The 27,800-nt window shown below is 51.0% G+C and overlaps 1 protein-coding gene across 1 annotated transcript in view; it reads right to left on the bottom strand.

The window, feature by feature from the left end:
- Positions 1-27,800, bottom strand: part of LOC116955600 (fibronectin type III domain-containing protein 5b-like) — a 105,270-nt gene that overhangs the window by 32,094 nt on the left and 45,376 nt on the right. Inside the window, exon 2 of the mRNA XM_032976754.2 lies at positions 2,545-2,660. Coding sequence (XP_032832645.2) covers positions 2,545-2,660 — 116 coding nt within the window. The remainder of the gene's footprint in view (positions 1-2,544; positions 2,661-27,800) is intronic.

Raw genomic sequence — 27,800 nt, 5'->3', positions numbered from 1 at the left:
GAGGTGTTCAGGATGGTTGAGAAAAAGCGACAGGCCCACTGTCATCGGCTACAGAATCCCACGTCAGAGAATGAGGAGGCTTACCGCAGCCTTCGCTCGGAGGTTCGGAGAGCCGTGAGGCTCTGCAAGGATGGGTGGTGGTCGCGGGTTGCTGAGGAGTTGGAGTCTGCCTCAGTGGCCCACGATCACAAATCTCTATTTAACTCCATCAAAAAAGTAACCTGCAGCACCACACCTATTACCATCATTAGGGGAAAAAACGGTGATCTAATCTCCGACCCCCAGGAACAAGTTTGCAGATTTGCTGAACATTTCTGTGAGGTCCTGGGGGAGGGAAAATCCCTCAGCCAGGAAAACATCGTGGCACAAAGTGAGGATGACCCTGCTGAGGCTGCGGTGCCTCAAATATTGGAAGAAGTCACCCCCTGTGAGTGGCTGGCTGAGGTGCCATCTGTTGAGGAAGTACTGAAGGCGATCCGGAGTCTGAGACCAGGAAATGCAGCGGGCAGAGATGATCTCCCAAGCGAAATGCTGAGGGAGGGTGGCGTTTGTGCACAGACTGCCATATATGATATCATAAAAACAGTCTGGACCACTGGACGGGTTCCACAGGATAGGAAGGATTCCCTGGTGGTCCCCCTCTTTAAGAAGGGGGACCGCACAGACTGTAACAACTACAGGGGCATCTCACTCCTCAGTGTGCCGGGAAAGGTCCTGGCAAGGATTATTCAACATCGCCTTGCCAGGCACGCTGAGGAGAGGCTTGCGGAGCCCCAATGCGGTTTCAGGAAAGGGCGGTCCTGCACAGATGCCATATTTTCTGTCCGTCTGCTACAGCAGAGATGTAGAGAATTCCAGCAAGACCTACATCTCTGCTTTATTGACCTGGTCAAGGCCTATGATACCATCAGTAGACCTGGGCTCTGGGTTGTTCTTCGTGCTTTTGGAGTACCTGACCCTCTGCTCACGATTATTAAGGACCTTCATGATGGTGAGCGGGCCCGGGTAAAATTATGTAGCCGGGAGTCAGAGCTATTCCCTGTACACCTTGGGATGAAGCCTTCAATAGCTGTACCGGGGGAATCTCCATATGGTACAGATATAATGGGAGGCTGATCGATGCCCGGGTGCGGTCAAGGGATGGCTGCCTATTACTCAACCACGTTATGTTTGCCGATGATTTGGTAATAGCTGCTCATTCAGAGGAGAAGTTGGAGACGCTGCTGCTGAGACTGGAGCGTGCTACTAAGAGATGGGGCCTTACCATCAGCCCCACCAAAACTAAGCACCTGCCTGGGTATTTTGTACCATCGGACACTCCACCCCCACAACTCCCAATCGGTGATGGGGCAGCTGTGGAGAGAGTGGAGAGTTTCCCATACCTGGGCAGTGTGATTATGACCGGCTCCAGTTTAACAGCAGAGGTCTCACTCCGAATCAGTCGAGCGACAATATCTTTTCATCGGATGCGTAACGCTGTGTGGAAGCTACCTGGTCTGTCACTCCGCACTAAGCTTCAGGTCTTCTCAGCCATGGTCAATCCCTCTCTTCTCTACGCTTGCGAAACGTGGGCCCCTTAATGGATCATCTTCGCCGGTTAGAAACATTTAGGCTGACCTGCCTACGACCCATCCTGGGTTTAACCAGGCTGGATTGTGTGAAGAGCTCACAAATCCTTGAAAGATCTAGCTCCACCGGCAGGCAAGGCTGCGTTGGCTGGGTCATGTAGCCCGCATGCCCAGCCACCGCATGCCGAAACAGCTTTTGTTTGGCCGGATCGAGGGGGCAAAACTGGCGCGGCACGGGCGAGAGAAGAGATGGAGTGATGTGGTACAGGAGGGCGTGGAGCTGAGTGGACTTGCCGATGACTGGTACCAGCGGTGTCAAGATCGGCCTCTGTGGAGGAGGCTCGTGAAGGACGCTACTGGGCAGTTGGAGGCAGTCGCCCTCCAACAACAACGGAGGGCGGAGGAGCGATGCTCACAACAACGAGCGGAGTGCCGGGTGGCTAAAGCACAGCAGGTTGGCACAGTAGGGGGCACAGGTGGTGCATCAGCCATTCATATCAGTCAGTTGACCCGTGGCACCTGGGTCTGCCCCGTGACCTCCTGCCAGCGGGCGTTCGACGCTTCACGTGGCCTCAAGGTGCACATGGCCTGGCACAAGCGTCGTGGTGATGTCACCGCCACTTAGTGGCGAATGGCGGTTGTTGTTGTTGTGTGCGTGTGTGTGTGTGTGCGCGCGCGTGCGGAGCGGCAGTGTAACGGTCGGCACGCTGCGCTAAGCGGTCCTGGGGCTCCCCTTGGTCGACTCAGCTTCAAATGAGCACCTGGCGCGGTGTGTCAACATCGCCACTGCCGGTGCGCGGTTCTGGTCACCCCCCCCCCCCCTTCGTGTGCCGTGCCGGCCTTCATAGGTGCTCGCTAGCAGCACTTGCCCCGACAGTCTGTTGAGGCTATCCGCAGGGATCTTTGTCTTTGTCTATGCGTGTGTGAGCCACCAAACCCCGCTCAGTGAACCCACTGGCGACGTGACGATGCCCACCTGCTGCGAGATGGCGTAACCGATGACGGAGTCTCCGTCCGCCACGTCCCAGGACACGATCACGGAGGAGGCACGCACGGCGCTCACCGACACGTTCACCGGCGGCGGTGGGCGGTCTAGGTGGAGGGGGAGAGCACGGTGCGGTTTGTTGCTGGCCGCTTGACGTTTTGTGGACTATGGGAACCTGTGTTAAACAATTACGCTCTCGTGGCGGATTTCGGCTGGCCATCGAGCAAAGACGGTCGCCGAATCGAGCGTCACTTTCAGATACACGGCCGTCTGGAACGCTCTTCCTTCAGTTCGCCCCCCCCCCCCCCCACCCCTTAAATCGCTCTTCTAGCGCTGCCGTGTTCCCGTGACCATCACTCGAAGATTCCTCGACCCCTGGTCGAGCACTCGGTCTGTACCGGACACTGTTTGGTCAACCACCACACTGCAGGTCACAACAATTCACTTCGCCAAACTCACTCGCTCACTCATCCACCCACTCACTCACTCATCCACTCATCACACTGCAGGTCACCTCACCTATCTTTTGCTCCTTGCCTCGCACTGTCCCAGGGAAGTTCTTCATCATGGCTAACCATCGCACAAAGACGGTGGTCACTGCAATGTGCGCGCTTTTCAGATTGCGCTTCTGCGGCCGCCTGGAATGATCTTCCTTGGAGCTATGCACTTTTTAAAAAAATCATCTATAATGAAAACTCATTTCTTTAGGACCGCTTTTGCGTTTAGTTGGTTGTCCTTCCCCCGCACCACCAAAGAGCACGGTTGGCTACGTACGGTGCGAAAGAATTCAATTTACGTGAAAATAAAAAAATAAAAAATAAGCCGTTCCCAGCTCGCCCTTCTGCTCATCCCAGCAAAAACCGGAGCACCTCCTGCTCAAGGCGTCCCGTGAGTGAGGCACTCACCACCGCCATCACCCGTTCTTCTCATTCCCTCCTCCCATCATCACAATGATCATCGACCGCTTCTCTCCTCATAGTTCTTCCCGTGGATATAATCTCGCTCGATCAAAATAAAACGTATTACTATACGCCGACCTATTTACCACTTTAACGGTGCTGTTTTGTTGCTGGTCGCTGGGCGTCTTGGGGCTATTGGAGATACTATATTAACCGGGCGGCCCAAATGTCAGGAAACACTGGGATATTTCATTTATTTTAATGCCACAATTATAACATTGTCATTGTTTATTCATTAAGTTAATGTTGTGTCTATCATTATTATTATTCATGTAAAATTGTATTCTTCACGTGGGTATCACCTCAATCCGTCCTTTAGAAATCCCTGAACGAATTTCGACAACAAAATAGAATTGATTAATATTCATAGATTACAAAACCTGTAATCTTAAACAAAGACGTCCTAAATTCAACTTCAAGAGAACGCATGCATCGTGCATTAACGTGTAATGCTCGTCAGTTTTAAAGTTTGTTAAAGTGGATGAAATAACCCGACGTGATCTCAGAAGTCCAGGAAAATCAGAAGTTAATTTCCAAAGCCCGGATCAGGATATTTACTTAGACTGGAGGAGAAATCCGATGAGCTACAAAGCTCTCTTTCACGGATGTCCAGTAGGAGCAAAGCCCATTGAGCTATGAAGGTCCTCATATTATAATATTGTCGAGTTGTGTATACTGATTTTCTCTCCACTCTGCATCCGTGTGCTGAAGTGAAAGCTAATTGACCCGTTTTGTTCACGTGGCAAAGCTTACTAATTGGCTGTGTAAGGCGGTGGCGGGTTAAAGCAACATTTATATTTACACGATCTAACCCACAAACCTTGATTATACATAAGCTCTTTTAATTCTATGGTCACGTAGATGAAAAAAATGACAATAAAATAATGCAAATATATCTAGAAGAAAAAAATCTAGAATAAAAATAAAGTTAATACAAATATCACGAAGCTTCGATCGCAACACAGGCAGTCGTCCTCATTGTGCAAAATATGAGCTCCTTTGTAAGGGTGACTCGGCATATTTCTGTTAAAATAAATACAGCAGAGAAGTAACCCTGTGTTACCCGACTTTCTGGCCACCCTGTACAATACGAATGGAAGAAATAAAATTAACACGCGTTGATTGTTACAAACCTGTGATGTGATGCCTGAACAACGAGATGAAGAATCGATGTTAACAGAGGAGGGCGCGTGGCTTCGAGATCAGAGCGCTGAGCTGGCCCCACTGAGAGCCAGGAATTTAAAGCGTGTCCTCCTCAAGTCTACTAAATTGATGGTCTGAGCATGGTCCACCAGTGAATCACGCAGAGACCCATAGCCTCACGCAGAGACCCATAGCCTCACGCAGAGACCCATAGACTCACGCAGAGACCCACAGCCTCACGCAGAGACCCATAGACTCACGTAGAGACCCACAGCCTCACGCAGATACCCATAGACTCACACAGACACCCACAGTCTCACAAAGATACCCATTGACTCACGCATAGACCCACAGACTCACGCAGAGACCCATAGACTCACACAGACACCCATAGACTCACACAGACACCCATAGACTCACGCATACACCCATAGACTGACGTAGAGACCCATAGCCTCACATAGAGACCCATAGCCTCACGCAGAGACCGATAGCCTCACGTAGAGACCGATCGACTCAAGCAGAGACCCATAGACTCACAGACGGACCCATACGCTCACGCAAAGACCCATAGACTCACACAGAGACCCAGAGACACACACAGTGACCCATAGACTCACGCATAGACCCATAAACTCACGCATAGACCCATATAATCACACAGAGACCCATAGAATCACACAGAGACCCATAGACTAACACAGAGACCCATAGACTCACACAGAGACCCATAGGCTCATGCAGAGACCCATAGATTCACACAGAGACCCATAGACTCACGTAGACACGTATAGTCTCATGCAGAGACCCATAGCCTCACGCAGAAACCCATAGACTCACACATAGATCCATAGATTTACGCATAGACCCATAGAATCACATAGAGACCCATAGCCTCACGCAGAGACCCATAGCCTCACGTAGAGACCCATAGACTCACACAGAGACCCATAGACTCACGTAGACACCCATAGGCTCACACAGAGATCCATAGCCTCACGCAGAGATCCATAGCCTCACGCAGAGACCCATAGGCACACAGAGACCCATAGGCTCACACAGAGACCCATAGGCTCACGCAGAGACCCATACACTCACGAAAAGACCCATAGACTCACACATAGACCCATGGACTCACGCATAGACCCATAGAATCACATAGAGACCCATAGCCTCACGCAGAGACCCATTGCCTCACGTAGAGATGCATAGACTCACACAGAGACCCATAGACTCAGGTAGACACCCATAGGCTCACACAGAGACCCATAGCCTCACGCAGAGAACCATCGACTCACGCAGAGACCCAAGGACTCACACAGAGACCCATAGACTCACGTAGACACCCATAGGCTCATGCAGAGACCCATAGGCTCACACATAGATGCAAAGACACACACAGAGACCCATAGACTCATGTAGACACGCAAAGTTTCAAGCAGAGACCCATAGCCTCACGCAGAAACCCATAGACTCACACATAGACCCATAGACTCAAGCATAGACCCATAGAATCACATAGAGACCCATTGCCTCACGCAGAGACCATATTCTCACGCAAAGACCCATAGCCTCACGCAGAAATCCATAGACTTACACAGAGACCCATAGCCTCACGTAGAGACCCATAGACTCACACAGAGACCCATAGACTCACGCATAGACCCATAGACTCAAACATAGACCCATAGACTCACGTAGAGACCCATGGCCTCACGCAAAGACCCATAGCCTCACGCAGAGACCCATAGGCTCACAGAGACCCATAGGCTCACACAGAGACCCGTAGCCTCACGCAGAGACCCATATACTCACGCAGAGACCCATAGAAGACTCACGTAGAGACCCATAGCCTCACACAGAGACCCATAACCTCACGTAGAGACCCATCGACTCATGCAGAGACGCATACACTCACACAGACATCGATAGACTCACGTAGACATCCATAGTCTCACACAGAGACCCATAGCCTCATGCAGACACCCATAGATTCACACATAGACCCATGGACTCACGCATAGACCCATAGACTCACGAAGAGACCCATAGCCTCACGCAGAGACCCATAGCCTCACGTAGAGACCCATCGACTCATGCAGAGACACATACACTCACACAGACATCGACAGACTCACGTAGACACCCATAGTCTCACGCAGAGACCCATAGCCTCATGCAGAAACCCATAGACTCACACATAGACCCATGGACTCACGCATAGACCCATAGAATCACATAGAGACCCATAGCCTCACGCAGAGACCCATAGCCTCACGTAGAGATGCATAGACTCACACAGAGACCCAGAGACTCACGTAGACACCCATAGGCTCACACAGAGACCCATAGCCTCACGCAGAGACCCATCAACTCACGCAGAGACCCACAGACTCACACAGAGACCCATAGACTCACGTAGACACCCATAGGCTCATGCAGAGACCCATAGGCTCACGCATAGATGCAAAGACACACACAGAGACCCATAGACTCATGTAGACACGCAAAGTTTCATGCAGAGACCCATAGCCTCACGCAGAAACCCATAGACTCACACATATACCCATAGACTCAAGCATAGACCCAAATAATCACATAGAGCCCCATTGCCTCACGCAGAGACCCATATTCTCACGCAAAGACCCATAGCTTCACGCAGAAATCCATAGACTCACACAGAGACCCATAGCCTCACGTAGAGACCCATAGACTCACACAGAGACCCATAGACTCACGCATAGACCCATAGAATCAACCATAGAACCATAGACTCATGTAGAGACCCATAGCCTCACGCAAAGACCCATAGCCTCATGCAGGGACCCATAGGCTCACACAGAGACCCATAGACTCACGTAGACACCCATAGGCTCACGAGGAGACCCATAGCCTCACGCAGAGACCCATATACTCACGCAGAGACCCATAGACTCACGTAGAGAACCACAGCCTCATGCAGAGACCCATAGGCTCATGCAGAGACCCATAGACTCACACAAAGACCCATAGACTCACCCATAGACCCATAGACTCACACATAGACCCATAGACTCATGTAGAGACCAATAGCCTCACGTAGAGACCCATAGCCTCACGCAGAGACCCATAGCCTCATGCAGGGACCCATAGGCTCACAGAGACCCATAGGCTCACACAGAGACCCAAAAGCTTATGCAGAGACCCATACACTCACGCAAAGACCCATAGACTCACGTAGAGACCCAAAGCCTCACGCAGAGACCCATAGCCTCATGTAGAGACCCATCGACTCATGCAGAGACCCATATACTCACACAGACATCGATAGACTCAGGTAGACACCCATAGCCTCACGTAGAGAACCATAGCCTCACGCAGAGACCCATAGCCTCACGTAGAGACCCATAGACTTACACAGAGACCCATAGACTCACGAAGACACCCATAGAGTCACACAGAGACCCATAGTCTCACGCAAAGACCCATAGCCTCACGCAGAAATCCATAGACTCACACAGAGACCCATAGCCTCACATAGAGACCCATAAACTCACAAGGAGACCCATGGACTCACGCATAGACCCATAGAATCACATAGAGACCCATAGCCTCACGCAGAGACCCATAGCCTCACGTAGAGATGCATAGACTCACACAGAGACCCATAGACTCACGTAGACACCCATAGGCTCACACAAAGACCCATAGCCTCACGCAGAGAACCATCGACTCACGCAGAGACCCAAAGACTCACACAGAGACCCATAGACTCATGTAGACACGCAAAGTTTCAAGCAGAGACCCATAGCCTCACGCAGAAACCCATAGACTCACACATAGACCCATAGACTCAAGCATAGACCCATAGAATCACATAGAGACCCATTGCCTCACGCAGAGACCCATATTCTCACGCAAAGACCCATAGCCTCACGCAGAAATTCATAGACTTACACAGAGACCCATAGCCTCACGTAGAGACCCATAGACTCACACAGAGACCCATAGACTCACGCATAGACCCATAGACTCAAACATAGACCCATAGACTCACGTAGAGACCCATGGCCTCACGCAAAGACCCATAGCCTCACGCAGAGACCCATAGGCTCACAGAGACCCATAGGCTCACACAGAGACCCGTAGCCTCACGCAGAGACCCATATACTCACGCAGAGACCCATAGTAGGCTCACGTAGAGACCCATAGCCTCACGCAGAGACCCATAACCTCACGTAGAGACCCATCGACTCATGCAGAGACGCATACACTCACACAGACATCGATAGACTCACGTAGACACCCATAGTCTCACACAGAGACCCATGGACTCACGCATAGACCATAGACTCACGAAGAGACCCATAGCCTCACGCAGTGACCCATAGCCTCAGGTAGAGACCCATCGACTCATGCAGAGACACATACACTCACACAGACATCGACAGACTCACGTAGACACCCATAGTCTCACGCATAGACCCATAGAATCACATAGAGACCCATAGCCTCACGCAGAGACCCACAGTCTCACGTAGAGATGCATAGACTCACACAGAGACCCAGAGACTCACGTAGACACCCATAGGCTCACACAGAGACCCATAGCCTCACGCAGAGACCCATCAACTCACGCAGAGACCCACAGACTCACACAGAGACCCATAGACTCACGTAGACACCCATAAGCTCACGAGGAGACCCATAGCCTCACGCAGAGACCCATATACTCACGCAGAGACCCATAGACTCACGTAGAGAACCACAGCCTCATGCAGAGACCCATAGGCTCATGCAGAGACCCATAGACTCACACAGAGACCCATAGACTCACCCATAGACCCATAGACTCACACATAGACCCATAGACTCATGTAGAGACCAATAGCCTCACGTAGAGACCCATAGCCTCAGGCAGAGACCCATAGCCTCATGCAGGGACCCATAGGCTCACAGAGACCCATAGGCTCACACAGAGACCCAAAAGCTTATGCAGAGACCCATACACTCACGCAAAGACCCATAGACTCACGTAGAGACCCATAGCCTCACGCAGAGACCCATAGCCTCATGTAGAGACCCATCGACTCATGCAGAGACCCATATACTCACACAGACATCGATAGACTCAGGTAGACACCCATAGCCTCACGTAGAGAACCATAGCCTCACGCAGAGACCCATAGCCTCACGTAGAGACCCATAGACTTACACAGAGACCCATAGACTCACGAAGACACCCATAGAGTCACACAGAGACCCATAGTCTCACGCAAAGACCCATAGCCTCACGCAGAAATCCATAGACTCACACAGAGACCCATAGCCTCACATAGAGACCCATAAACTCACAAGGAGACCCATGGACTCACGCATAGACCCATAGAATCACATAGAGACCCATAGCCTCACGCAGAGACCCATAGCCTCACGTAGAGATGCATAGACTCACACAGAGACCCATAGACTCACGTAGACACCCATAGGCTCACACAAAGACCCATAGCCTCACGCAGAGAACCATCGACTCACGCAGAGACCCAAAGACTCACACAGAGACCCATAGACTCATGTAGACACGCAAAGTTTCAAGCAGAGACCCATAGCCTCACGCAGAAACCCATAGACTCACACATAGACCCATAGACTCAAGCATAGACCCATAGAATCACATAGAGACCCATTGCCTCACGCAGAGACCCATATTCTCACGCAAAGACCCATAGCCTCACGCAGAAATTCATAGACTTACACAGAGACCCATAGCCTCACGTAGAGACCCATAGACTCACACAGAGACCCATAGACTCACGCATAGACCCATAGACTCAAACATAGACCCATAGACTCACGTAGAGACCCATGGCCTCACGCAAAGACCCATAGCCTCACGCAGAGACCCATAGGCTCACAGAGACCCATAGGCTCACACAGAGACCCGTAGCCTCACGCAGAGACCCATATACTCACGCAGAGACCCATAGTAGGCTCACGTAGAGACCCATAGCCTCACGCAGAGACCCATAACCTCACGTAGAGACCCATCGACTCATGCAGAGACGCATACACTCACACAGACATCGATAGACTCACGTAGACACCCATAGTCTCACACAGAGACCCATAGCCTCATGCAGACACCCATAGACTCACACATAGACCCATGGACTCACGCATAGACCCATAGACTCACGAAGAGACCCATAGCCTCACGCAGAGACCCATAGCCTCAGGTAGAGACCCATCGACTCATGCAGAGACACATACACTCACACAGACATCGACAGACTCACGTAGACACCCATAGTCTCACGCATAGACCCATAGAATCACATAGAGACCCATAGCCTCACGCAGAGACCCACAGTCTCACGTAGAGATGCATAGACTCACACAGAGACCCAGAGACTCACGTAGACACCCATAGGCTCACACAGAGACCCATAGCCTCACGCAGAGACCCATCAACTCACGCAGAGACCCACAGACTCACACAGAGACCCATAGACTCACGTAGACACCCATAGGCTCATGCAGGGACCCATAGGCTCACGCATAGATGCAAAGACACACACAGAGACCCATAGACTCATGTAGACACGCAAAGTTTCATGCAGAGACCCATAGCCTCACGCAGAAACCCATAGACTCACACATATACCCATAGACTCAAGCATAGACCCAAAGAATCACATAGAGCCCCATTGCCTCACGCAGAGACCCATATTCTCACGCAAAGACCCATAGCTTCACGCAGAAATCCATAGACTCACACAGAGACCCATAGCCTCACGTAGAGACCCATAGACTCACACAGAGACCCATAGACTCACGCATAGACCCATAGAATCAAACATAGAACCATAGACTCATGTAGAGACCCATAGCCTCACGCAAAGACCCATAGCCTCATGCAGGGACCCATAGGCTCACACAGAGACCCATAGACTCACGTAGACACCCATAGGCTCACGAGGAGACCCATAGCCTCACGCAGAGACCCATATACTCACGCAGAGACCCATAGACTCACGTAGAGAACCACAGCCTCATGCAGAGACCCATAGGCTCATGCAGAGACCCATAGACTCACACAGAGACCCATAGACTCACCCATAGACCCATAGACTCACACATAGACCCATAGACTCATGTAGAGACCAATAGCCTCACGTAGAGACCCATAGCCTCATGCAGGGACCCATAGGCTCACAGAGGCCCATAGGCTCACACAGAGACCCAAAAGCTCATGCAGAGACCCATACACTCACGCAAAGACCCATAGACTCACGTAGAGACCCATAGCCTCACGCAGAGACCCATAGCCTCATGTAGAGACCCATCGACTCATGCAGAGACCCATATACTCACACAGACATCGATAGACTCAGGTAGACACCCATAGTCTCACGCAAAGACCCATAGCCTCACGCAGAAATCCATAGACTCACACAGAGACCCATAGCCTCACATAGAGACCCATAAACTCACAAGGAGACCCATAGACTCACGCATAGACCCATAGACTCACACATAGATCCATAGACTCACGTAGAGACCCATAGCCTCACGCAGAGACCCATAGCCTCACGCAGAGATCCATAGGCTCACAGAGACCCATAGGCTCACACAGAGACTCATAGGCTCATGCAGAGACCCATAGACTCACGCATAGACCCATAGACTCACGCATAGACCCATAGACTCACGTAGAGTCCCATAGCCTCACGCAGAGACCCATAGCCTCACGCAGAGATCCATAGGCTCACAGAGACCCATAGGCTCACACAGAGACTCATAGGCTCATGCATAGACCCATAGACTCACGCATAGACCCATAGACTCACGCATAGACCCATAGACTCACGTAGAGACCCATAGCCTCACGCAGAGACCCATAGCCTCACATAGAGACCCATCGACTCACGCAAAGACCCATATACTCACACAGAGACCCATAGACTCACGTAGACACCCATAGGCTCACGCAGAGACCCATAGGCTAACACATAGACCCATTGACTCACACAGAGACCCATAGCTTCACGGAAAGACCCATAGAATCATATAGAGACCCATAGCCTCACGCAGAGACCCATAGCCTCACGTAGAGACCAATAGCCTAACACAGAGACCGATACACTCACGCATAGACCCATAGACTCACGCAGAGACCCATAGACCCACGTAGAGACCCATAGCCTCACGCAGAGACCCATAGACTCACGCACAGACCCATAGACTCACACAAACAACCATAGACTCAGGCATAGACCCATAGACGCATGCATGGATCCAAAGACTTACACAGATACCCATAGACTCACACAGAGACCCATAGACTCACGCACAGACCCACAGACTCACGCGTAGACCCATAGCCTCACGCAGAGACCCATAGACTCACAGAGAGACCCATAGACTCAGGCATAGACCCATAGACTCACGCAAAGACCCATAGACTCACGCATAGACGCATCGACTCACGCAAAGACCCATATACTCACACAGAGACCCATAGACTCACGTTGACACCCATAGGCTCATGCAGAGACCCATAGGCTAACACATAGACCCATTGACTCACACAGAAACCCATAGCCTCACTCAGAGACCCATAGTATCACATAGAGACCCAAAGCCTCACGCAGAGACGCAGAGACTCACACAGAAACTCATAGACTCACACAGAGACCCATAGACTCACACATAGACCCATAGATTCACACATAGACCATAGACTCACGCAAAGACCCATACACTCACGTAGAGACCCATAGACTCACAGAGAGACCCATAGCCTCACGTAGAGACCCATAGCCATACGCAGAGATCCATAGGCTCACAGAGACGATAGGCTCACACAGAGACTCATAGGCTCATGCAGAGACCCATAGACTCACGTAGAGACCCATAGCCTCACGCAGAGACCCATAGCCTCACAAAGAGACCCATCGACTCACGCAAAGACCCATATACTCACACAGAGACCCATAGACTCACGTAGACACCCATAGGCTCACGCAGAGACCCATAGGCTAACACATAGACCCATTGACTCACACAGAGACCCATAGCTTCACGGAAAGACCCATAGAATCACATAGAGACCCATAGCCTCACGCAGAGACCCATAGCCTCACGTAGAGACCAATAGCCTAACACAGAGACCGATACACTCACGCATGGACCCATAGACTCACGCAAAGACCCATAGACCCACGTAGAGACCCATAGCCTCACGCAGAGACCCATAGGCTAACACAGAGACCCATAGACTCAGGCATAGACCCATAGACTCACGCAAAGACCCATAGCCTTACGTAGCAACCCATAGCCTCACAAAGAGACCCATAGACTCACGCAAAGACCCATATACTCACACAGAGACCCATAGACTCACGTAGACACCCATAGGCTCACGCAGAGACCCATAGGCTAACACATAGACCCATTGACTCACACAGAAACCCATAGCCTCACTCAGAGACCCATAGTATCACATAGAGACCCATAGCCTCACACAGAAACCCATAGACTCACACAGAGACCCATAGACTCACACATAGACCCATAGACTCACACATAGACCATAGACTCACGCAAAGACCCATAGACTCACGTAGAGACCCATAGCCTCACGCAGAGACCCATAGCCTCACGCAGAGACCCATAGACTCACGCAAAGACCCATAGACACATGTAGAGACCCATAGCCTCACGCAGAGACCCATAGCCTCACGTAGAGACCCATAGACTCACACATAGACCCATAGACTCACCCATAGACCCATAGACTCACACATAGACCCATAGACTCATGTAGAGACCCATAGCCTCACGCAGAGACCCATAGCCTCACGTAGAGACCCATAGACTCACACATAGACCCATAGACTCAGACAGAGACCCATAGAATCACGCATAGACCCATAGACTCAAGCATAGACCCAAAGAATCACATAGAGCCCCATTGCCTCACGCAGAGACCCATATTCTCACGCAAAGACCCATAGCTTCACGCAGAAATCCATAGACTCACACAGAGACCCATAGCCTCACGTAGAGACCCATAGACTCACACAGAGACCCATAGACTCACGCATAGACCCATAGAATCAAACATAGAACCATAGACTCATGTAGAGACCCATAGCCTCACGCAAAGACCCATAGCCTCATGCAGGGACCCATAGGCTCACACAGAGACCCATAGACTCACGTAGACACCCATAGGCTCACGAGGAGACCCATAGCCTCACGCAGAGACCCATATACTCACGCAGAGACCCATAGACTCACGTAGAGAACCACAGCCTCATGCAGAGACCCATAGGCTCATGCAGAGACCCATAGACTCACACAGAGACCCATAGACTCACCCATAGACCCATAGACTCACACATAGACCCATAGACTCATGTAGAGACCAATAGCCTCACGTAGAGACCCATAGCCTCATGCAGGGACCCATAGGCTCACAGAGGCCCATAGGCTCACACAGAGACCCAAAAGCTCATGCAGAGACCCATACACTCACGCAAAGACCCATAGACTCACGTAGAGACCCATAGCCTCACGCAGAGACCCATAGCCTCATGTAGAGACCCATCGACTCATGCAGAGACCCATATACTCACACAGACATCGATAGACTCAGGTAGACACCCATAGTCTCACGCAAAGACCCATAGCCTCACGCAGAAATCCATAGACTCACACAGAGACCCATAGCCTCACATAGAGACCCATAAACTCACATGGAGACCCATAGACTCACGCATAGACCCATAGACTCACACATAGATCCATAGACTCACGTAGAGACCCATAGCCTCACGCAGAGACCCATAGCCTCACGCAGAGATCCATAGGCTCACAGAGACCCATAGGCTCACACAGAGACTCATAGGCTCATGCAGAGAACCATAGACTCACGCATAGACCCATAGACTCACGCATAGACCCATAGACTCACGTAGAGTCCCATAGCCTCACGCAGAGACCCATAGCCTCACGCAGAGATCCATAGGCTCACAGAGACCCATAGGCTCACACAGAGACTCATAGGCTCATGCATAGACCCATAGACTCACGCATAGACCCATAGACTCACGCATAGACCCATAGACTCACGTAGAGACCCATAGCCTCACGCAGAGACCCATAGCCTCACATAGAGACCCATCGACTCACGCAAAGACCCATATACTCACACAGAGACCCATAGACTCACGTAGACACCCATAGGCTCACACAGAGACCCATAGGCTAACACATAGACCCATTGACTCACACAGAGACCCATAGCTTCACGGAAAGACCCATAGAATCATATAGAGACCCATAGCCTCACGCAGAGACCCATAGCCTCACGTAGAGACCAATAGCCTAACACAGAGACCGATACACTCACGCATAGACCCATAGACTCACGCAGAGACCCATAGACCCACGTAGAGACCCATAGCCTCACGCAGAGACCCATAGACTCACGCACAGACCCATAGACTCACACAAACAACCATAGACTCAGGCATAGACCCATAGACGCATGCATGGATCCAAAGACTTACACAGATACCCATAGACTCACACAGAGACCCATAGACTCACGCACAGACCCACAGACTCACGCGTAGACCCATAGCCTCACGCAGAGACCCATAGACTCACAGAGAGACCCATAGACTCAGGCATAGACCCATAGACTCACGCAAAGACCCATAGACTCACGCATAGACGCATCGACTCACGCAAAGACCCATATACTCACACAGAGACCCATAGACTCACGTTGACACCCATAGGCTCATGCAGAGACCCATAGGCTAACACATAGACCCATTGACTCACACAGAAACCCATAGCCTCACTCAGAGACCCATAGTATCACATAGAGACCCAAAGCCTCACGCAGAGACGCAGAGACTCACACAGAAACTCATAGACTCACACAGAGACCCATAGACTCACACATAGACCCATAGATTCACACATAGACCATAGACTCACGCAAAGACCCATACACTCACGTAGAGACCCATAGACTCACAGAGAGACCCATAGCCTCACGTAGAGACCCATAGCCATACGCAGAGATCCATAGGCTCACAGAGACGATAGGCTCACACAGAGACTCATAGGCTCATGCAGAGACCCATAGACTCACGTAGAGACCCATAGCCTCACGCAGAGACCCATAGCCTCACAAAGAGACCCATCGACTCACGCAAAGACCCATATACTCACACAGAGACCCATAGACTCACGTAGACACCCATAGGCTCACGCAGAGACCCATAGGCTAACACATAGACCCATTGACTCACACAGAGACCCATAGCTTCACGGAAAGACCCATAGAATCACATAGAGACCCATAGCCTCACGCAGAGACCCATAGCCTCACGTAGAGACCAATAGCCTAACACAGAGACCGATACACTCACGCATGGACCCATAGACTCACGCAAAGACCCATAGACCCACGTAGAGACCCATAGCCTCACGCAGAGACCCATAGGCTAACACAGAGACCCATAGACTCAGGCATAGACCCATAGACTCACGCAAAGACCCATAGCCTTACGTAGCAACCCATAGCCTCACAAAGAGACCCATAGACTCACGCAAAGACCCATATACTCACACAGAGACCCATAGACTCACGTAGACACCCATAGGCTCACGCAGAGACCCATAGGCTAACACATAGACCCATTGACTCACACAGAAACCCATAGCCTCACTCAGAGACCCATAGTATCACATAGAGACCCATAGCCTCACACAGAAACCCATAGACTCACACAGAGACCCATAGACTCACACATAGACCCATAGACTCACACATAGACCATAGACTCACGCAAAGACCCATAGACTCACGTAGAGACCCATAGCCTCACGCAGAGACCCATAGCCTCACGTAGAGACCCATAGACTCACACATAGACCCATAGACTCACGCAGAGACCCATAGACTCACGCAAAGACCCATAGACACATGTAGAGACCCATAGCCTCACGCAGAGACCCATAGCCTCACGTAGAGACCCATAGACTCACACATAGACCCATAGACTCACCCATAGACCCATAGACTCACACATAGACCCATAGACTCATGTAGAGACCCATAGCCTCACGCAGAGACCCATAGCCTCACGTAGAGACCCATAGACTCACACATAGACCCATAGACTCAGACAGAGACCCATAGAATCACGCATAGACCCATAGACTCACACATAGACCCATAGACTCACGCATAGCCCCATAGACTCACGCATAGACCCATAGACTCAGACAGAGACCCATAGCCACAGGTAGATACCCATAGACTCACGCAGAGATCCATAGCCTCACGCAGAGACCCATAGACTCACACAGAGACCCATTGCCTCGCACAGAGACCCATAGACTCACGCATAGACCCATAGACTCACGCAAAGACCCATAGACTCACGTAGAGACCCATCGCCTCACGCAGAGACCCATAGACTCACACATAGACCCATAGACTCACACATAGACCATAGACTCACGCAAAGACCCATAGACTCACGTAGAGACCCGTAGCCTCACGCAGAGACCCATAGCCTCACGTAGAGACCCATAGACTCACACATAGACCCATAGACTCACGCAGAGACCCATAGACTCACGCAAAGACCCATAGACACATGTAGAGACCCATCGCCTCACGCAGAGACCCATAGCCTCACGTAGAGACCCATAGACTCACACATAGACCCATAGACTCAGACAGAGACCCATAGAATCACGCATAGACCCATAGACTCACACATAGACCCATAGACTCACGCATAGCCCCATAGACTCACGCATAGACCCATAGACTCAGACAGAGACCCATAGCCACAGGTAGATACCCATAGACTCACGCAGAGACCCATAGCCTCACGCAGAGACCCATAGACTCACACAGAGACCCATTGCCTCGCACAGAGACCCATAGACTCACGCATAGACCCATAGACTCACGCAAAGACCCATAGACTCACGTAGAGACCCATCGCCTCACGCAGAGACCCATAGCCTCACGTAGAGACCCATAGCCTCACGTAGAGACCCATAGACTCACACATAGACCCATAGACTCATGCATAGACCCATAGACTCACGCATACACCCATAGCTTCACATAACGACCCATAGCCTCACGCAGAGACGCATAGGCTCACGCAAAGACCCATAGACTCACACAAAGACCCTTAGACTCACACAAAGACCCTTAGACTCACACATAGACCCATAGACTCAGGCATAGACCCATAGACTCACACAGCGACCCCTAGACTCACACAGAGACCCATAGACTCACGCATAGACCCATAGACTCACACAGCGACCCATAGACTCACACAAAGACCCATAGACTCACGCATAGACCCAGAGACTCACGCATAGACCCATAGATTCACGCATAGGCCCATAGACTCACACATATATCCATAGCCTCACGTAGATACCCATAGCCTCACGCAGAGACCCATAGCCTCACACAGAGACCCATAGACTCACACAGAGACCCATAGCCTCACGTAGAGACGCATACCCTCACACAGAGACCCATAGACTCACGCATAGACCCATAGACTCACGCAAAGACCCATAGCCTCACGTAGAGACCCATACCTCACACAGAAACCCATAGACTCATGCATAGACCCATAGAATCACGCAAAGACCCATAGACTCAGGTAGAGACCCATAGCCTCACGCAGAGACCCATAGCCTCACGTAGAAACCCATAGCCTCACGCAGAGACCCATAGACTCACACCGAGACCCATAGCCTCACGTAGAGACCCATAACCTCACACAGAGACCCATAGACTCACCTAGAGACCCATAACCTCACGCAGAGACCCATAGGCTCACGCAAAGACCCATAGACTCACACATAGACCATTAGACTCACGGATAGACCCATAGACTCACCCATAGACCCATAGGCTCACACAGAGACCCATAGACTCACACAAAGACCCATAGACTCACGCACAGACCCATAGACTCACGCATAGACCCACAGACTCACACATAGACCCATAGAATCACACAGAGACCTATACACTCACACATAGACCCATAGACTCACACATAGACCCATAGACTCACACAAAGAACCATAGACTCACGCACAGACCCATAGACTCACGCATAGACCCATAGACTCAGGTAGAGACCCCATAGCCTCACACAGAGACCCATAGACTGACGTAAAGACCCATAGCCTCACGCAGAGACCCATAGCCTCACGTAGAGACCCATTGACTCACGCAAAGACCCATATACTCACACAGAGACCCATAGACTCACGTAGACACCCATAGGCTCACGCACAGACCCATAGGCTAACACATAGACCCATTGACTCACACAGAGACCCATAGCCTCACGCAGAGACCCATAGAATCACATAGAGACCCATAGCCTCACGCAGAGACCCATAGACTCACGCATAGACCCATAGACTCACACAAAGAACCATAGACTCACGTAGAGACCCATAGCATCACGCAAAGACCCATAGCCTCACGTAGAAACCCATAGCCTCAGGCAGAGACCCATAGACTCACACAGAGACCCATAGCCTCATGTAGAGACCCATAGCCTCACACAGAGACCCATAGACTCACGTAGAGACCCATAGCCTCACGCAAAGACCCATAGCCTTACGTAGCGACCCATAGCATCACAAAGAGACCCATAGCCTCACACAGAGAACCATAGCCTCACGCAGAGTCCCATAGACTCATTCATAGACCCATAGACTCAGGCATAGACCCATAGACTCACGCAAAGACCCATAGCCTTACGTAGCGACCCATAGCCTCACAAAGAGACCCATAGCCTCACGCAGAGACCCATAGCCTCAAGTAGACACCCATCGACTCACGCAAAGACCCATATACTCACACATAGACCCATAGACTGACGTAGACACCCATAGGCTCACGCAGAGACCCATAGGCTAACACATAGACCCATTGACTCACACAGAAACCCATAGCCTCACTCAGAGACCCATAGTATCACATAGAGACCCAAAGCCTCACGCAGAGACGCAGAGACTCACACAGAAACTCATAGACTCACACAGAGACCCATAGACTCACACATAGACCCATAGATTCACACATAGACCATAGACTCACGCAAAGACCCATACACTCACGTAGAGACCCATAGACTCACAGAGAGACCCATAGCCTCACGTAGAGACCCATAGCCATACGCAGAGATCCATAGGCTCACAGAGACGATAGGCTCACACAGAGACTCATAGGCTCATGCAGAGACCCATAGACTCATGTAGAGACCCATAGCCTCACGCAGAGACCCATAGCCTCACAAAGAGACCCATCGACTCACGCAAAGACCCATATACTCACACAGAGACCCATAGACTCACGTAGACACCCATAGGCTCACGCAGAGACCCATAGCTTCACGGAAAGACCCATAGAATCACATAGAGACCCATAGCCTCACGCAGAGACCCATAGCCTCACGTAGAGACCAATAGCCTAACACAGAGACCGATACACTCACGCATGGACCCATAGACTCACGCAAAGACCCATAGACCCACGTAGAGACCCATAGCCTCACGTAGAGACCCATAGGCTAACACAGAGACCCATAGACTCAGGCATAGACCCATAGACTCACGCAAAGACCCATAGCCTTACGTAGCAACCCATAGCCTCACAAAGAGACCCATAGACTCACGCAAAGACCCATATACTCACACAGAGACCCATAGACTCACGTAGACACCCATAGGCTCACGCAGAGACCCATAGGCTAACACATAGACCCATTGACTCACACAGAAACCCATAGCCTCACTCAGAGACCCATAGTATCACATAGAGACCCATAGCCTCACACAGAAACCCATAGACTCACACAGAGACCCATAGACTCACACATAGACCCATAGACTCACACATAGACCATAGACTCACGCAAAGACCCATAGACTCACGTAGAGACCCATAGCCTCACGCAGAGACCCATAGCCTCACGTAGAGACCCATAGACTCACACATAGACCCATAGACTCACGCAGAGACCCATAGACTCACGCAAAGACCCATAGACACATGTAGAGACCCATAGCCTCACGCAGAGACCCATAGCCTCACGTAGAGACCCATAGACTCACACATAGACCCATAGACTCAGACAGAGACCCATAGAATCACGCATAGACCCATAGACTCACACATAGACCCATAGACTCACGCATAGCCCCATAGACTCACGCATAGACCCATAGACTCAGACAGAGACCCATAGCCACAGGTAGATACCCATAGACTCACGCAGAGACCCATAGCCTCACGCAGAGACCCATAGACTCACACAGAGACCCATTGCCTCGCACAGAGACCCATAGACTCACGCATAGACCCATAGACTCACGCAAAGACCCATAGACTCACGTAGAGACCCATCGCCTCACGCAGAGACCCATAGCCTCACGTAGAGACCCATAGCCTCACGTAGAGACCCATAGACTCACACATAGACCCATAGACTCATGCATAGACCCATAGACTCACGCATACACCCATAGCTTCACATAACGACCCATAGCCTCACGCAGAGACGCATAGGCTCACGCAAAGACCCATAGACTCACACAAAGACCCTTAGACTCACACAAAGACCCTTAGACTCACACATAGACCCATAGACTCAGGCATAGACCCATAGACTCACACAGCGACCCCTAGACTCACACAGAGACCCATAGACTCACGCATAGACCCATAGACTCACACAGCGACCCATAGACTCACACAAAGACCCATAGACTCACGCATAGACCCAGAGACTCACGCATAGACCCATAGATTCACGCATAGGCCCATAGACTCACACATATATCCATAGCCTCATGTAGATACCCATAGCCTCACGCAGAGACCCATAGCCTCACACAGAGACCCATAGACTCACACAGAGACCCATAGCCTCACGTAGAGACGCATACCCTCACACAGAGACCCATAGACTCACGCAAAGACCCATAGACTCACGCAAAGACCCATAGCCTCACGTAGAGACCCATACCTCACACAGAAACCCATAGACTCATGCATAGACCCATAGAATCACGCAAAGACCCATAGACTCAGGTAGAGACCCATAGCCTCACGAAGAGACCCATAGCCTCACGTAGAAACCCATAGCCTCACGCAGAGACCCATAGACTCACACCGAGACCCATAGCCTCACGTAGAGACCCATAACCTCACACAGAGACCCATAGACTCACCTAGAGACCCATAACCTCACGCAGAGACCCATAGGCTCACGCAAAGACCCATAGACTCACACATAGACCATTAGACTCACGGATAGACCCATAGACTCACCCATAGACCCATAGGCTCACACAGAGACCCATAGACTCACACAAAGACCCATAGACTCACGCACAGACCCATAGACTCACGCATAGACCCACAGACTCACACATAGACCCATAGAATCACACAGAGACCTATACACTCACACATAGACCCATAGACTCACACATAGACCCATAGACTCACACAAAGAACCATAGACTCACGCACAGACCCATAGACTCACGCATAGACCCATAGACTCAGGTAGAGACCCCATAGCCTCACACAGAGACCCATAGACTGACGTAAAGACCCATAGCCTCACGCAGAGACCCATAGCCTCACGTAGAGACCCATTGACTCACGCAAAGACCCATATACTCACACAGAGACCCATAGACTCACGTAGACACCCATAGGCTCACGCACAGACCCATAGGCTAACACATAGACCCATTGACTCACATAGAGACCCATAGCCTCACGCAGAGACCCATAGAATCACATAGAGACCCATAGCCTCACGCAGAGACCCATAGACTCACACAAAGAACCATAGACTCACGTAGAGACCCATAGCATCACGCAAAGACCCATAGCCTCACGTAGAAACCCATAGCCTCAGGCAGAGACCCATAGACTCACACAGAGACCCATAGCCTCATGTAGAGACCCATAGCCTCACACAGAGACCCATAGACTCACGTAGAGACCCATAGCCTCACGCAAAGACCCATAGCCTTACGTAGCGACCCATAGCATCACAAAGAGACCCATAGCCTCACACAGAGAACCATAGCCTCACGCAGAGTCCCATAGACTCATTCATAGACCCATAGACTCAGGCATAGACCCATAGACTCACGCAAAGACCCATAGCCTTACGTAGCGACCCATAGCCTCACAAAGAGACCCATAGCCTCACGCAGAGACCCATAGCCTCAAGTAGACACCCATCGACTCACGCAAAGACCCATATACTCACACATAGACCCATAGACTGACGTAGACACCCATAGGCTCACGCAGAGACCCATAGGCTAACACATAGACCCATTGACTCACACAGAAACCCATAGCCTCACTCAGAGACCCATAGTATCACATAGAGACCCAAAGCCTCACGCAGAGACGCAGAGACTCACACAGAAACTCATAGACTCACACAGAGACCCATAGACTCACACATAGACCCATAGATTCACACATAGACCATAGACTCACGCAAAGACCCATACACTCACGTAGAGACCCATAGACTCACAGAGAGACCCATAGCCTCACCTAGAGACCCATAGCCATACGCAGAGATCCATAGGCTCACAGAGACGATAGGCTCACACAGAGACTCATAGGCTCATGCAGAGACCCATAGACTCACGTAGAGACCCATAGCCTCACGCAGAGACCCATAGCCTCACAAAGAGACCCATCGACTCACGCAAAGACCCATATACTCACACAGAGACCCATAGACTCACGTAGACACCCATAGGCTCACGCAGAGACCCATAGGCTAACACATAGACCCATTGACTCACACAGAGACCCATAGCTTCACGGAAAGACCCATAGAATCACATAGAGACCCATAGCCTCACGCAGAGACCCATAGCCTCACGTAGAGACCAATAGCCTAACACAGAGACCGATACACTCACGCATGGACCCATAGACTCACGCAAAGACCCATAGACCCACGTAGAGACCCATAGCCTCACGCAGAGACCCATAGGCTAACACAGAGACCCATAGACTCAGGCATAGACCCATAGACTCACGCAAAGACCCATAGCCTTACGTAGCAACCCATAGCCTCACAAAGAGACCCATAGACTCACGCAAAGACCCATATACTCACACAGAGACCCATAGACTCACGTAGACACCCATAGGCTCACGCAGAGACCCATAGGCTAACACATAGACCCATAGACTCACACATAGACCATAGACTCACGCAAAGACCCATAGACTCACGTAGAGACCCATAGCCTCACGCAGAGACCCATAGCCTCACGTAGAGACCCATAGACTCACACATAGACCCATAGACTCACGCAGAGACCCATAGACTCACGCAAAGACCCATAGACACATGTAGAGACCCATAGCCTCACGCAGAGACCCATAGCCTCACGTAGAGACCCATAGACTCACACATAGACCCATAGACTCACCCATAGACCCATAGACTCACACATAGACCCATAGACTCATGTAGAGACCCATAGCCTCACGCAGAGACCCATAGCCTCACGTAGAGACCCATAGACTCACACATAGACCCATAGACTCAGACAGAGACCCATAGAATCACGCATAGACCCATAGACTCACACATAGACCCATAGACTCACGCATAGCCCCATAGACTCACGCATAGACCCATAGACTCAGACAGAGACCCATAGCCACAGGTAGATACCCATAGACTCACGCAGAGACCCATAGCCTCACGCAGAGACCCATAGACTCACACAGAGACCCATTGCCTCGCACAGAGACCCATAGACTCACGCATAGACCCATAGACTCACGCAAAGACCCATAGACTCACGTAGAGACCCATCGCCTCACGCAGAGACCCATAGACTCACACATAGACCCATAGACTCACACATAGACCATAGACTCACGCAAAGACCCATAGACTCACGTAGAGACCCATAGCCTCACGCAGAGACCCATAGCCTCACGTAGAGACCCATAGACTCACACATAGACCCATAGACTCACGCAGAGACCCATAGACTCACGCAAAGACCCATAGACACATGTAGAGACCCATAGCCTCACGCAGAGACCCATAGCCTCACGTAGAGACCCATAGACTCACACATAGACCCATAGACTCAGACAGAGACCCATAGAATCACGCATAGACCCATAGACTCACACATAGACCCATAGACTCACGCATAGCCCCATAGACTCACGCATAGACCCATAGACTCAGACAGAGACCCATAGCCACAGGTAGATACCCATAGACTCACGCAGAGACCCATAGCCTCACGCAGAGACCCATAGACTCACACAGAGACCCATTGCCTCGCACAGAGACCCATAGACTCACGCATAGACCCATAGACTCATGCAAAGACCCATAGACTCACGTAGAGACCCATCGCCTCACGCAGAGACCCATAGCCTCACGTAGAGACCCATAGCCTCACGTAGAGACCCATAGACTCACACATAGACCCATAGACTCATGCATAGACCCATAGACTCACGCATACACCCATAGCTTCACATAACGACCCATAGCCTCACGCAGAGACGCATAGGCTCACGCAAAGACCCATAGACTCACACAAAGACCCTTAGACTCACACAAAGACCCTTAGACTCACACATAGACCCATAGACTCAGGCATAGACCCATAGACTCACACAGCGACCCCTAGACTCACACAGAGACCCATAGACTCACGCATAGACCCATAGACTCACACAGCGACCCATAGACTCACACAAAGACCCATAGACTCACGCATAGACCCAGAGACTCACGCATAGACCCATAGATTCACGCATAGGCCCATAGACTCACACATATATCCATAGCCTCACGTAGATACCCATAGCCTCACGCAGAGACCCATAGCCTCACGCAGAGACCCATAGACTCACACAGAGACCCATAGCCTCACGTAGAGACGCATACCCTCACACAGAGACCCATAGACTCACGCATAGACCCATAGACTCACGCAAAGACCCATAGCCTCACGTAGAGACCCATACCTCACACAGAAACCCATAGACTCATGCATAGACCCATAGAATCACGCAAAGACCCATAGACTCAGGTAGAGACCCATAGCCTCACGCAGAGACCCATAGCCTCACGTAGAAACCCATAGCCTCACGCAGAGACCCATAGACTCACACCGAGACCCATAGCCTCACGTAGAGACCCATAACCTCACACAGAGACCCATAGACTCACCTAGAGACCCATAACCTCACGCAGAGACCCATAGGCTCACGCAAAGACCCATAGACTCACACATAGACCATTAGACTCACGGATAGACCCATAGACTCACCCATAGACCCATAGGCTCACACAGAGACCCATAGACTCACACAAAGACCCATAGACTCACGCACAGACCCATAGACTCACGCATAGACCCACAGACTCACACATAGACCCATAGAATCACACAGAGACCTATACACTCACACATAGACCCATAGACTCACACATAGACCCATAGACTCACACAAAGAACCATAGACTCACGCACAGACCCATAGACTCACGCATAGACCCATAGACTCAGGTAGAGACCCCATAGCCTCACACAGAGACCCATAGACTGACGTAAAGACCCATAGCCTCACGCAGAGACCCATAGCCTCACGTAGAGACCCATTGACTCACGCAAAGACCCATATACTCACACAGAGACCCATAGACTCACGTAGACACCCATAGGCTCACGCACAGACCCATAGGCTAACACATAGACCCATTGACTCACACAGAGACCCATAGCCTCACGCAGAGACCCATAGAATCACATAGAGACCCATAGCCTCACGCAGAGACCCATAGACTCACGCATAGACCCATAGACTCACACAAAGAACCATAGACTCACGTAGAGACCCATAGCATCACGCAAAGACCCATAGCCTCACGTAGAAACCCATAGCCTCAGGCAGAGACCCATAGACTCACACAGAGACCCATAGCCTCATGTAGAGACCCATAGCCTCACACAGAGACCCATAGACTCACGTAG

This window comes from Petromyzon marinus, chromosome 60, assembly GCF_048934315.1.
Source record: "Petromyzon marinus isolate PM22_M1 ecotype Great Lakes invasive population chromosome 60, UKy_Petmar_22M1.pri1.0, whole genome shotgun sequence".
Taxonomy (NCBI): domain Eukaryota; kingdom Metazoa; phylum Chordata; class Hyperoartia; order Petromyzontiformes; family Petromyzontidae; genus Petromyzon; species Petromyzon marinus.
The sequence above is the reverse complement of the archived record's forward strand: the minus strand, read 5'-3'. Positions and strand labels throughout refer to the sequence as shown.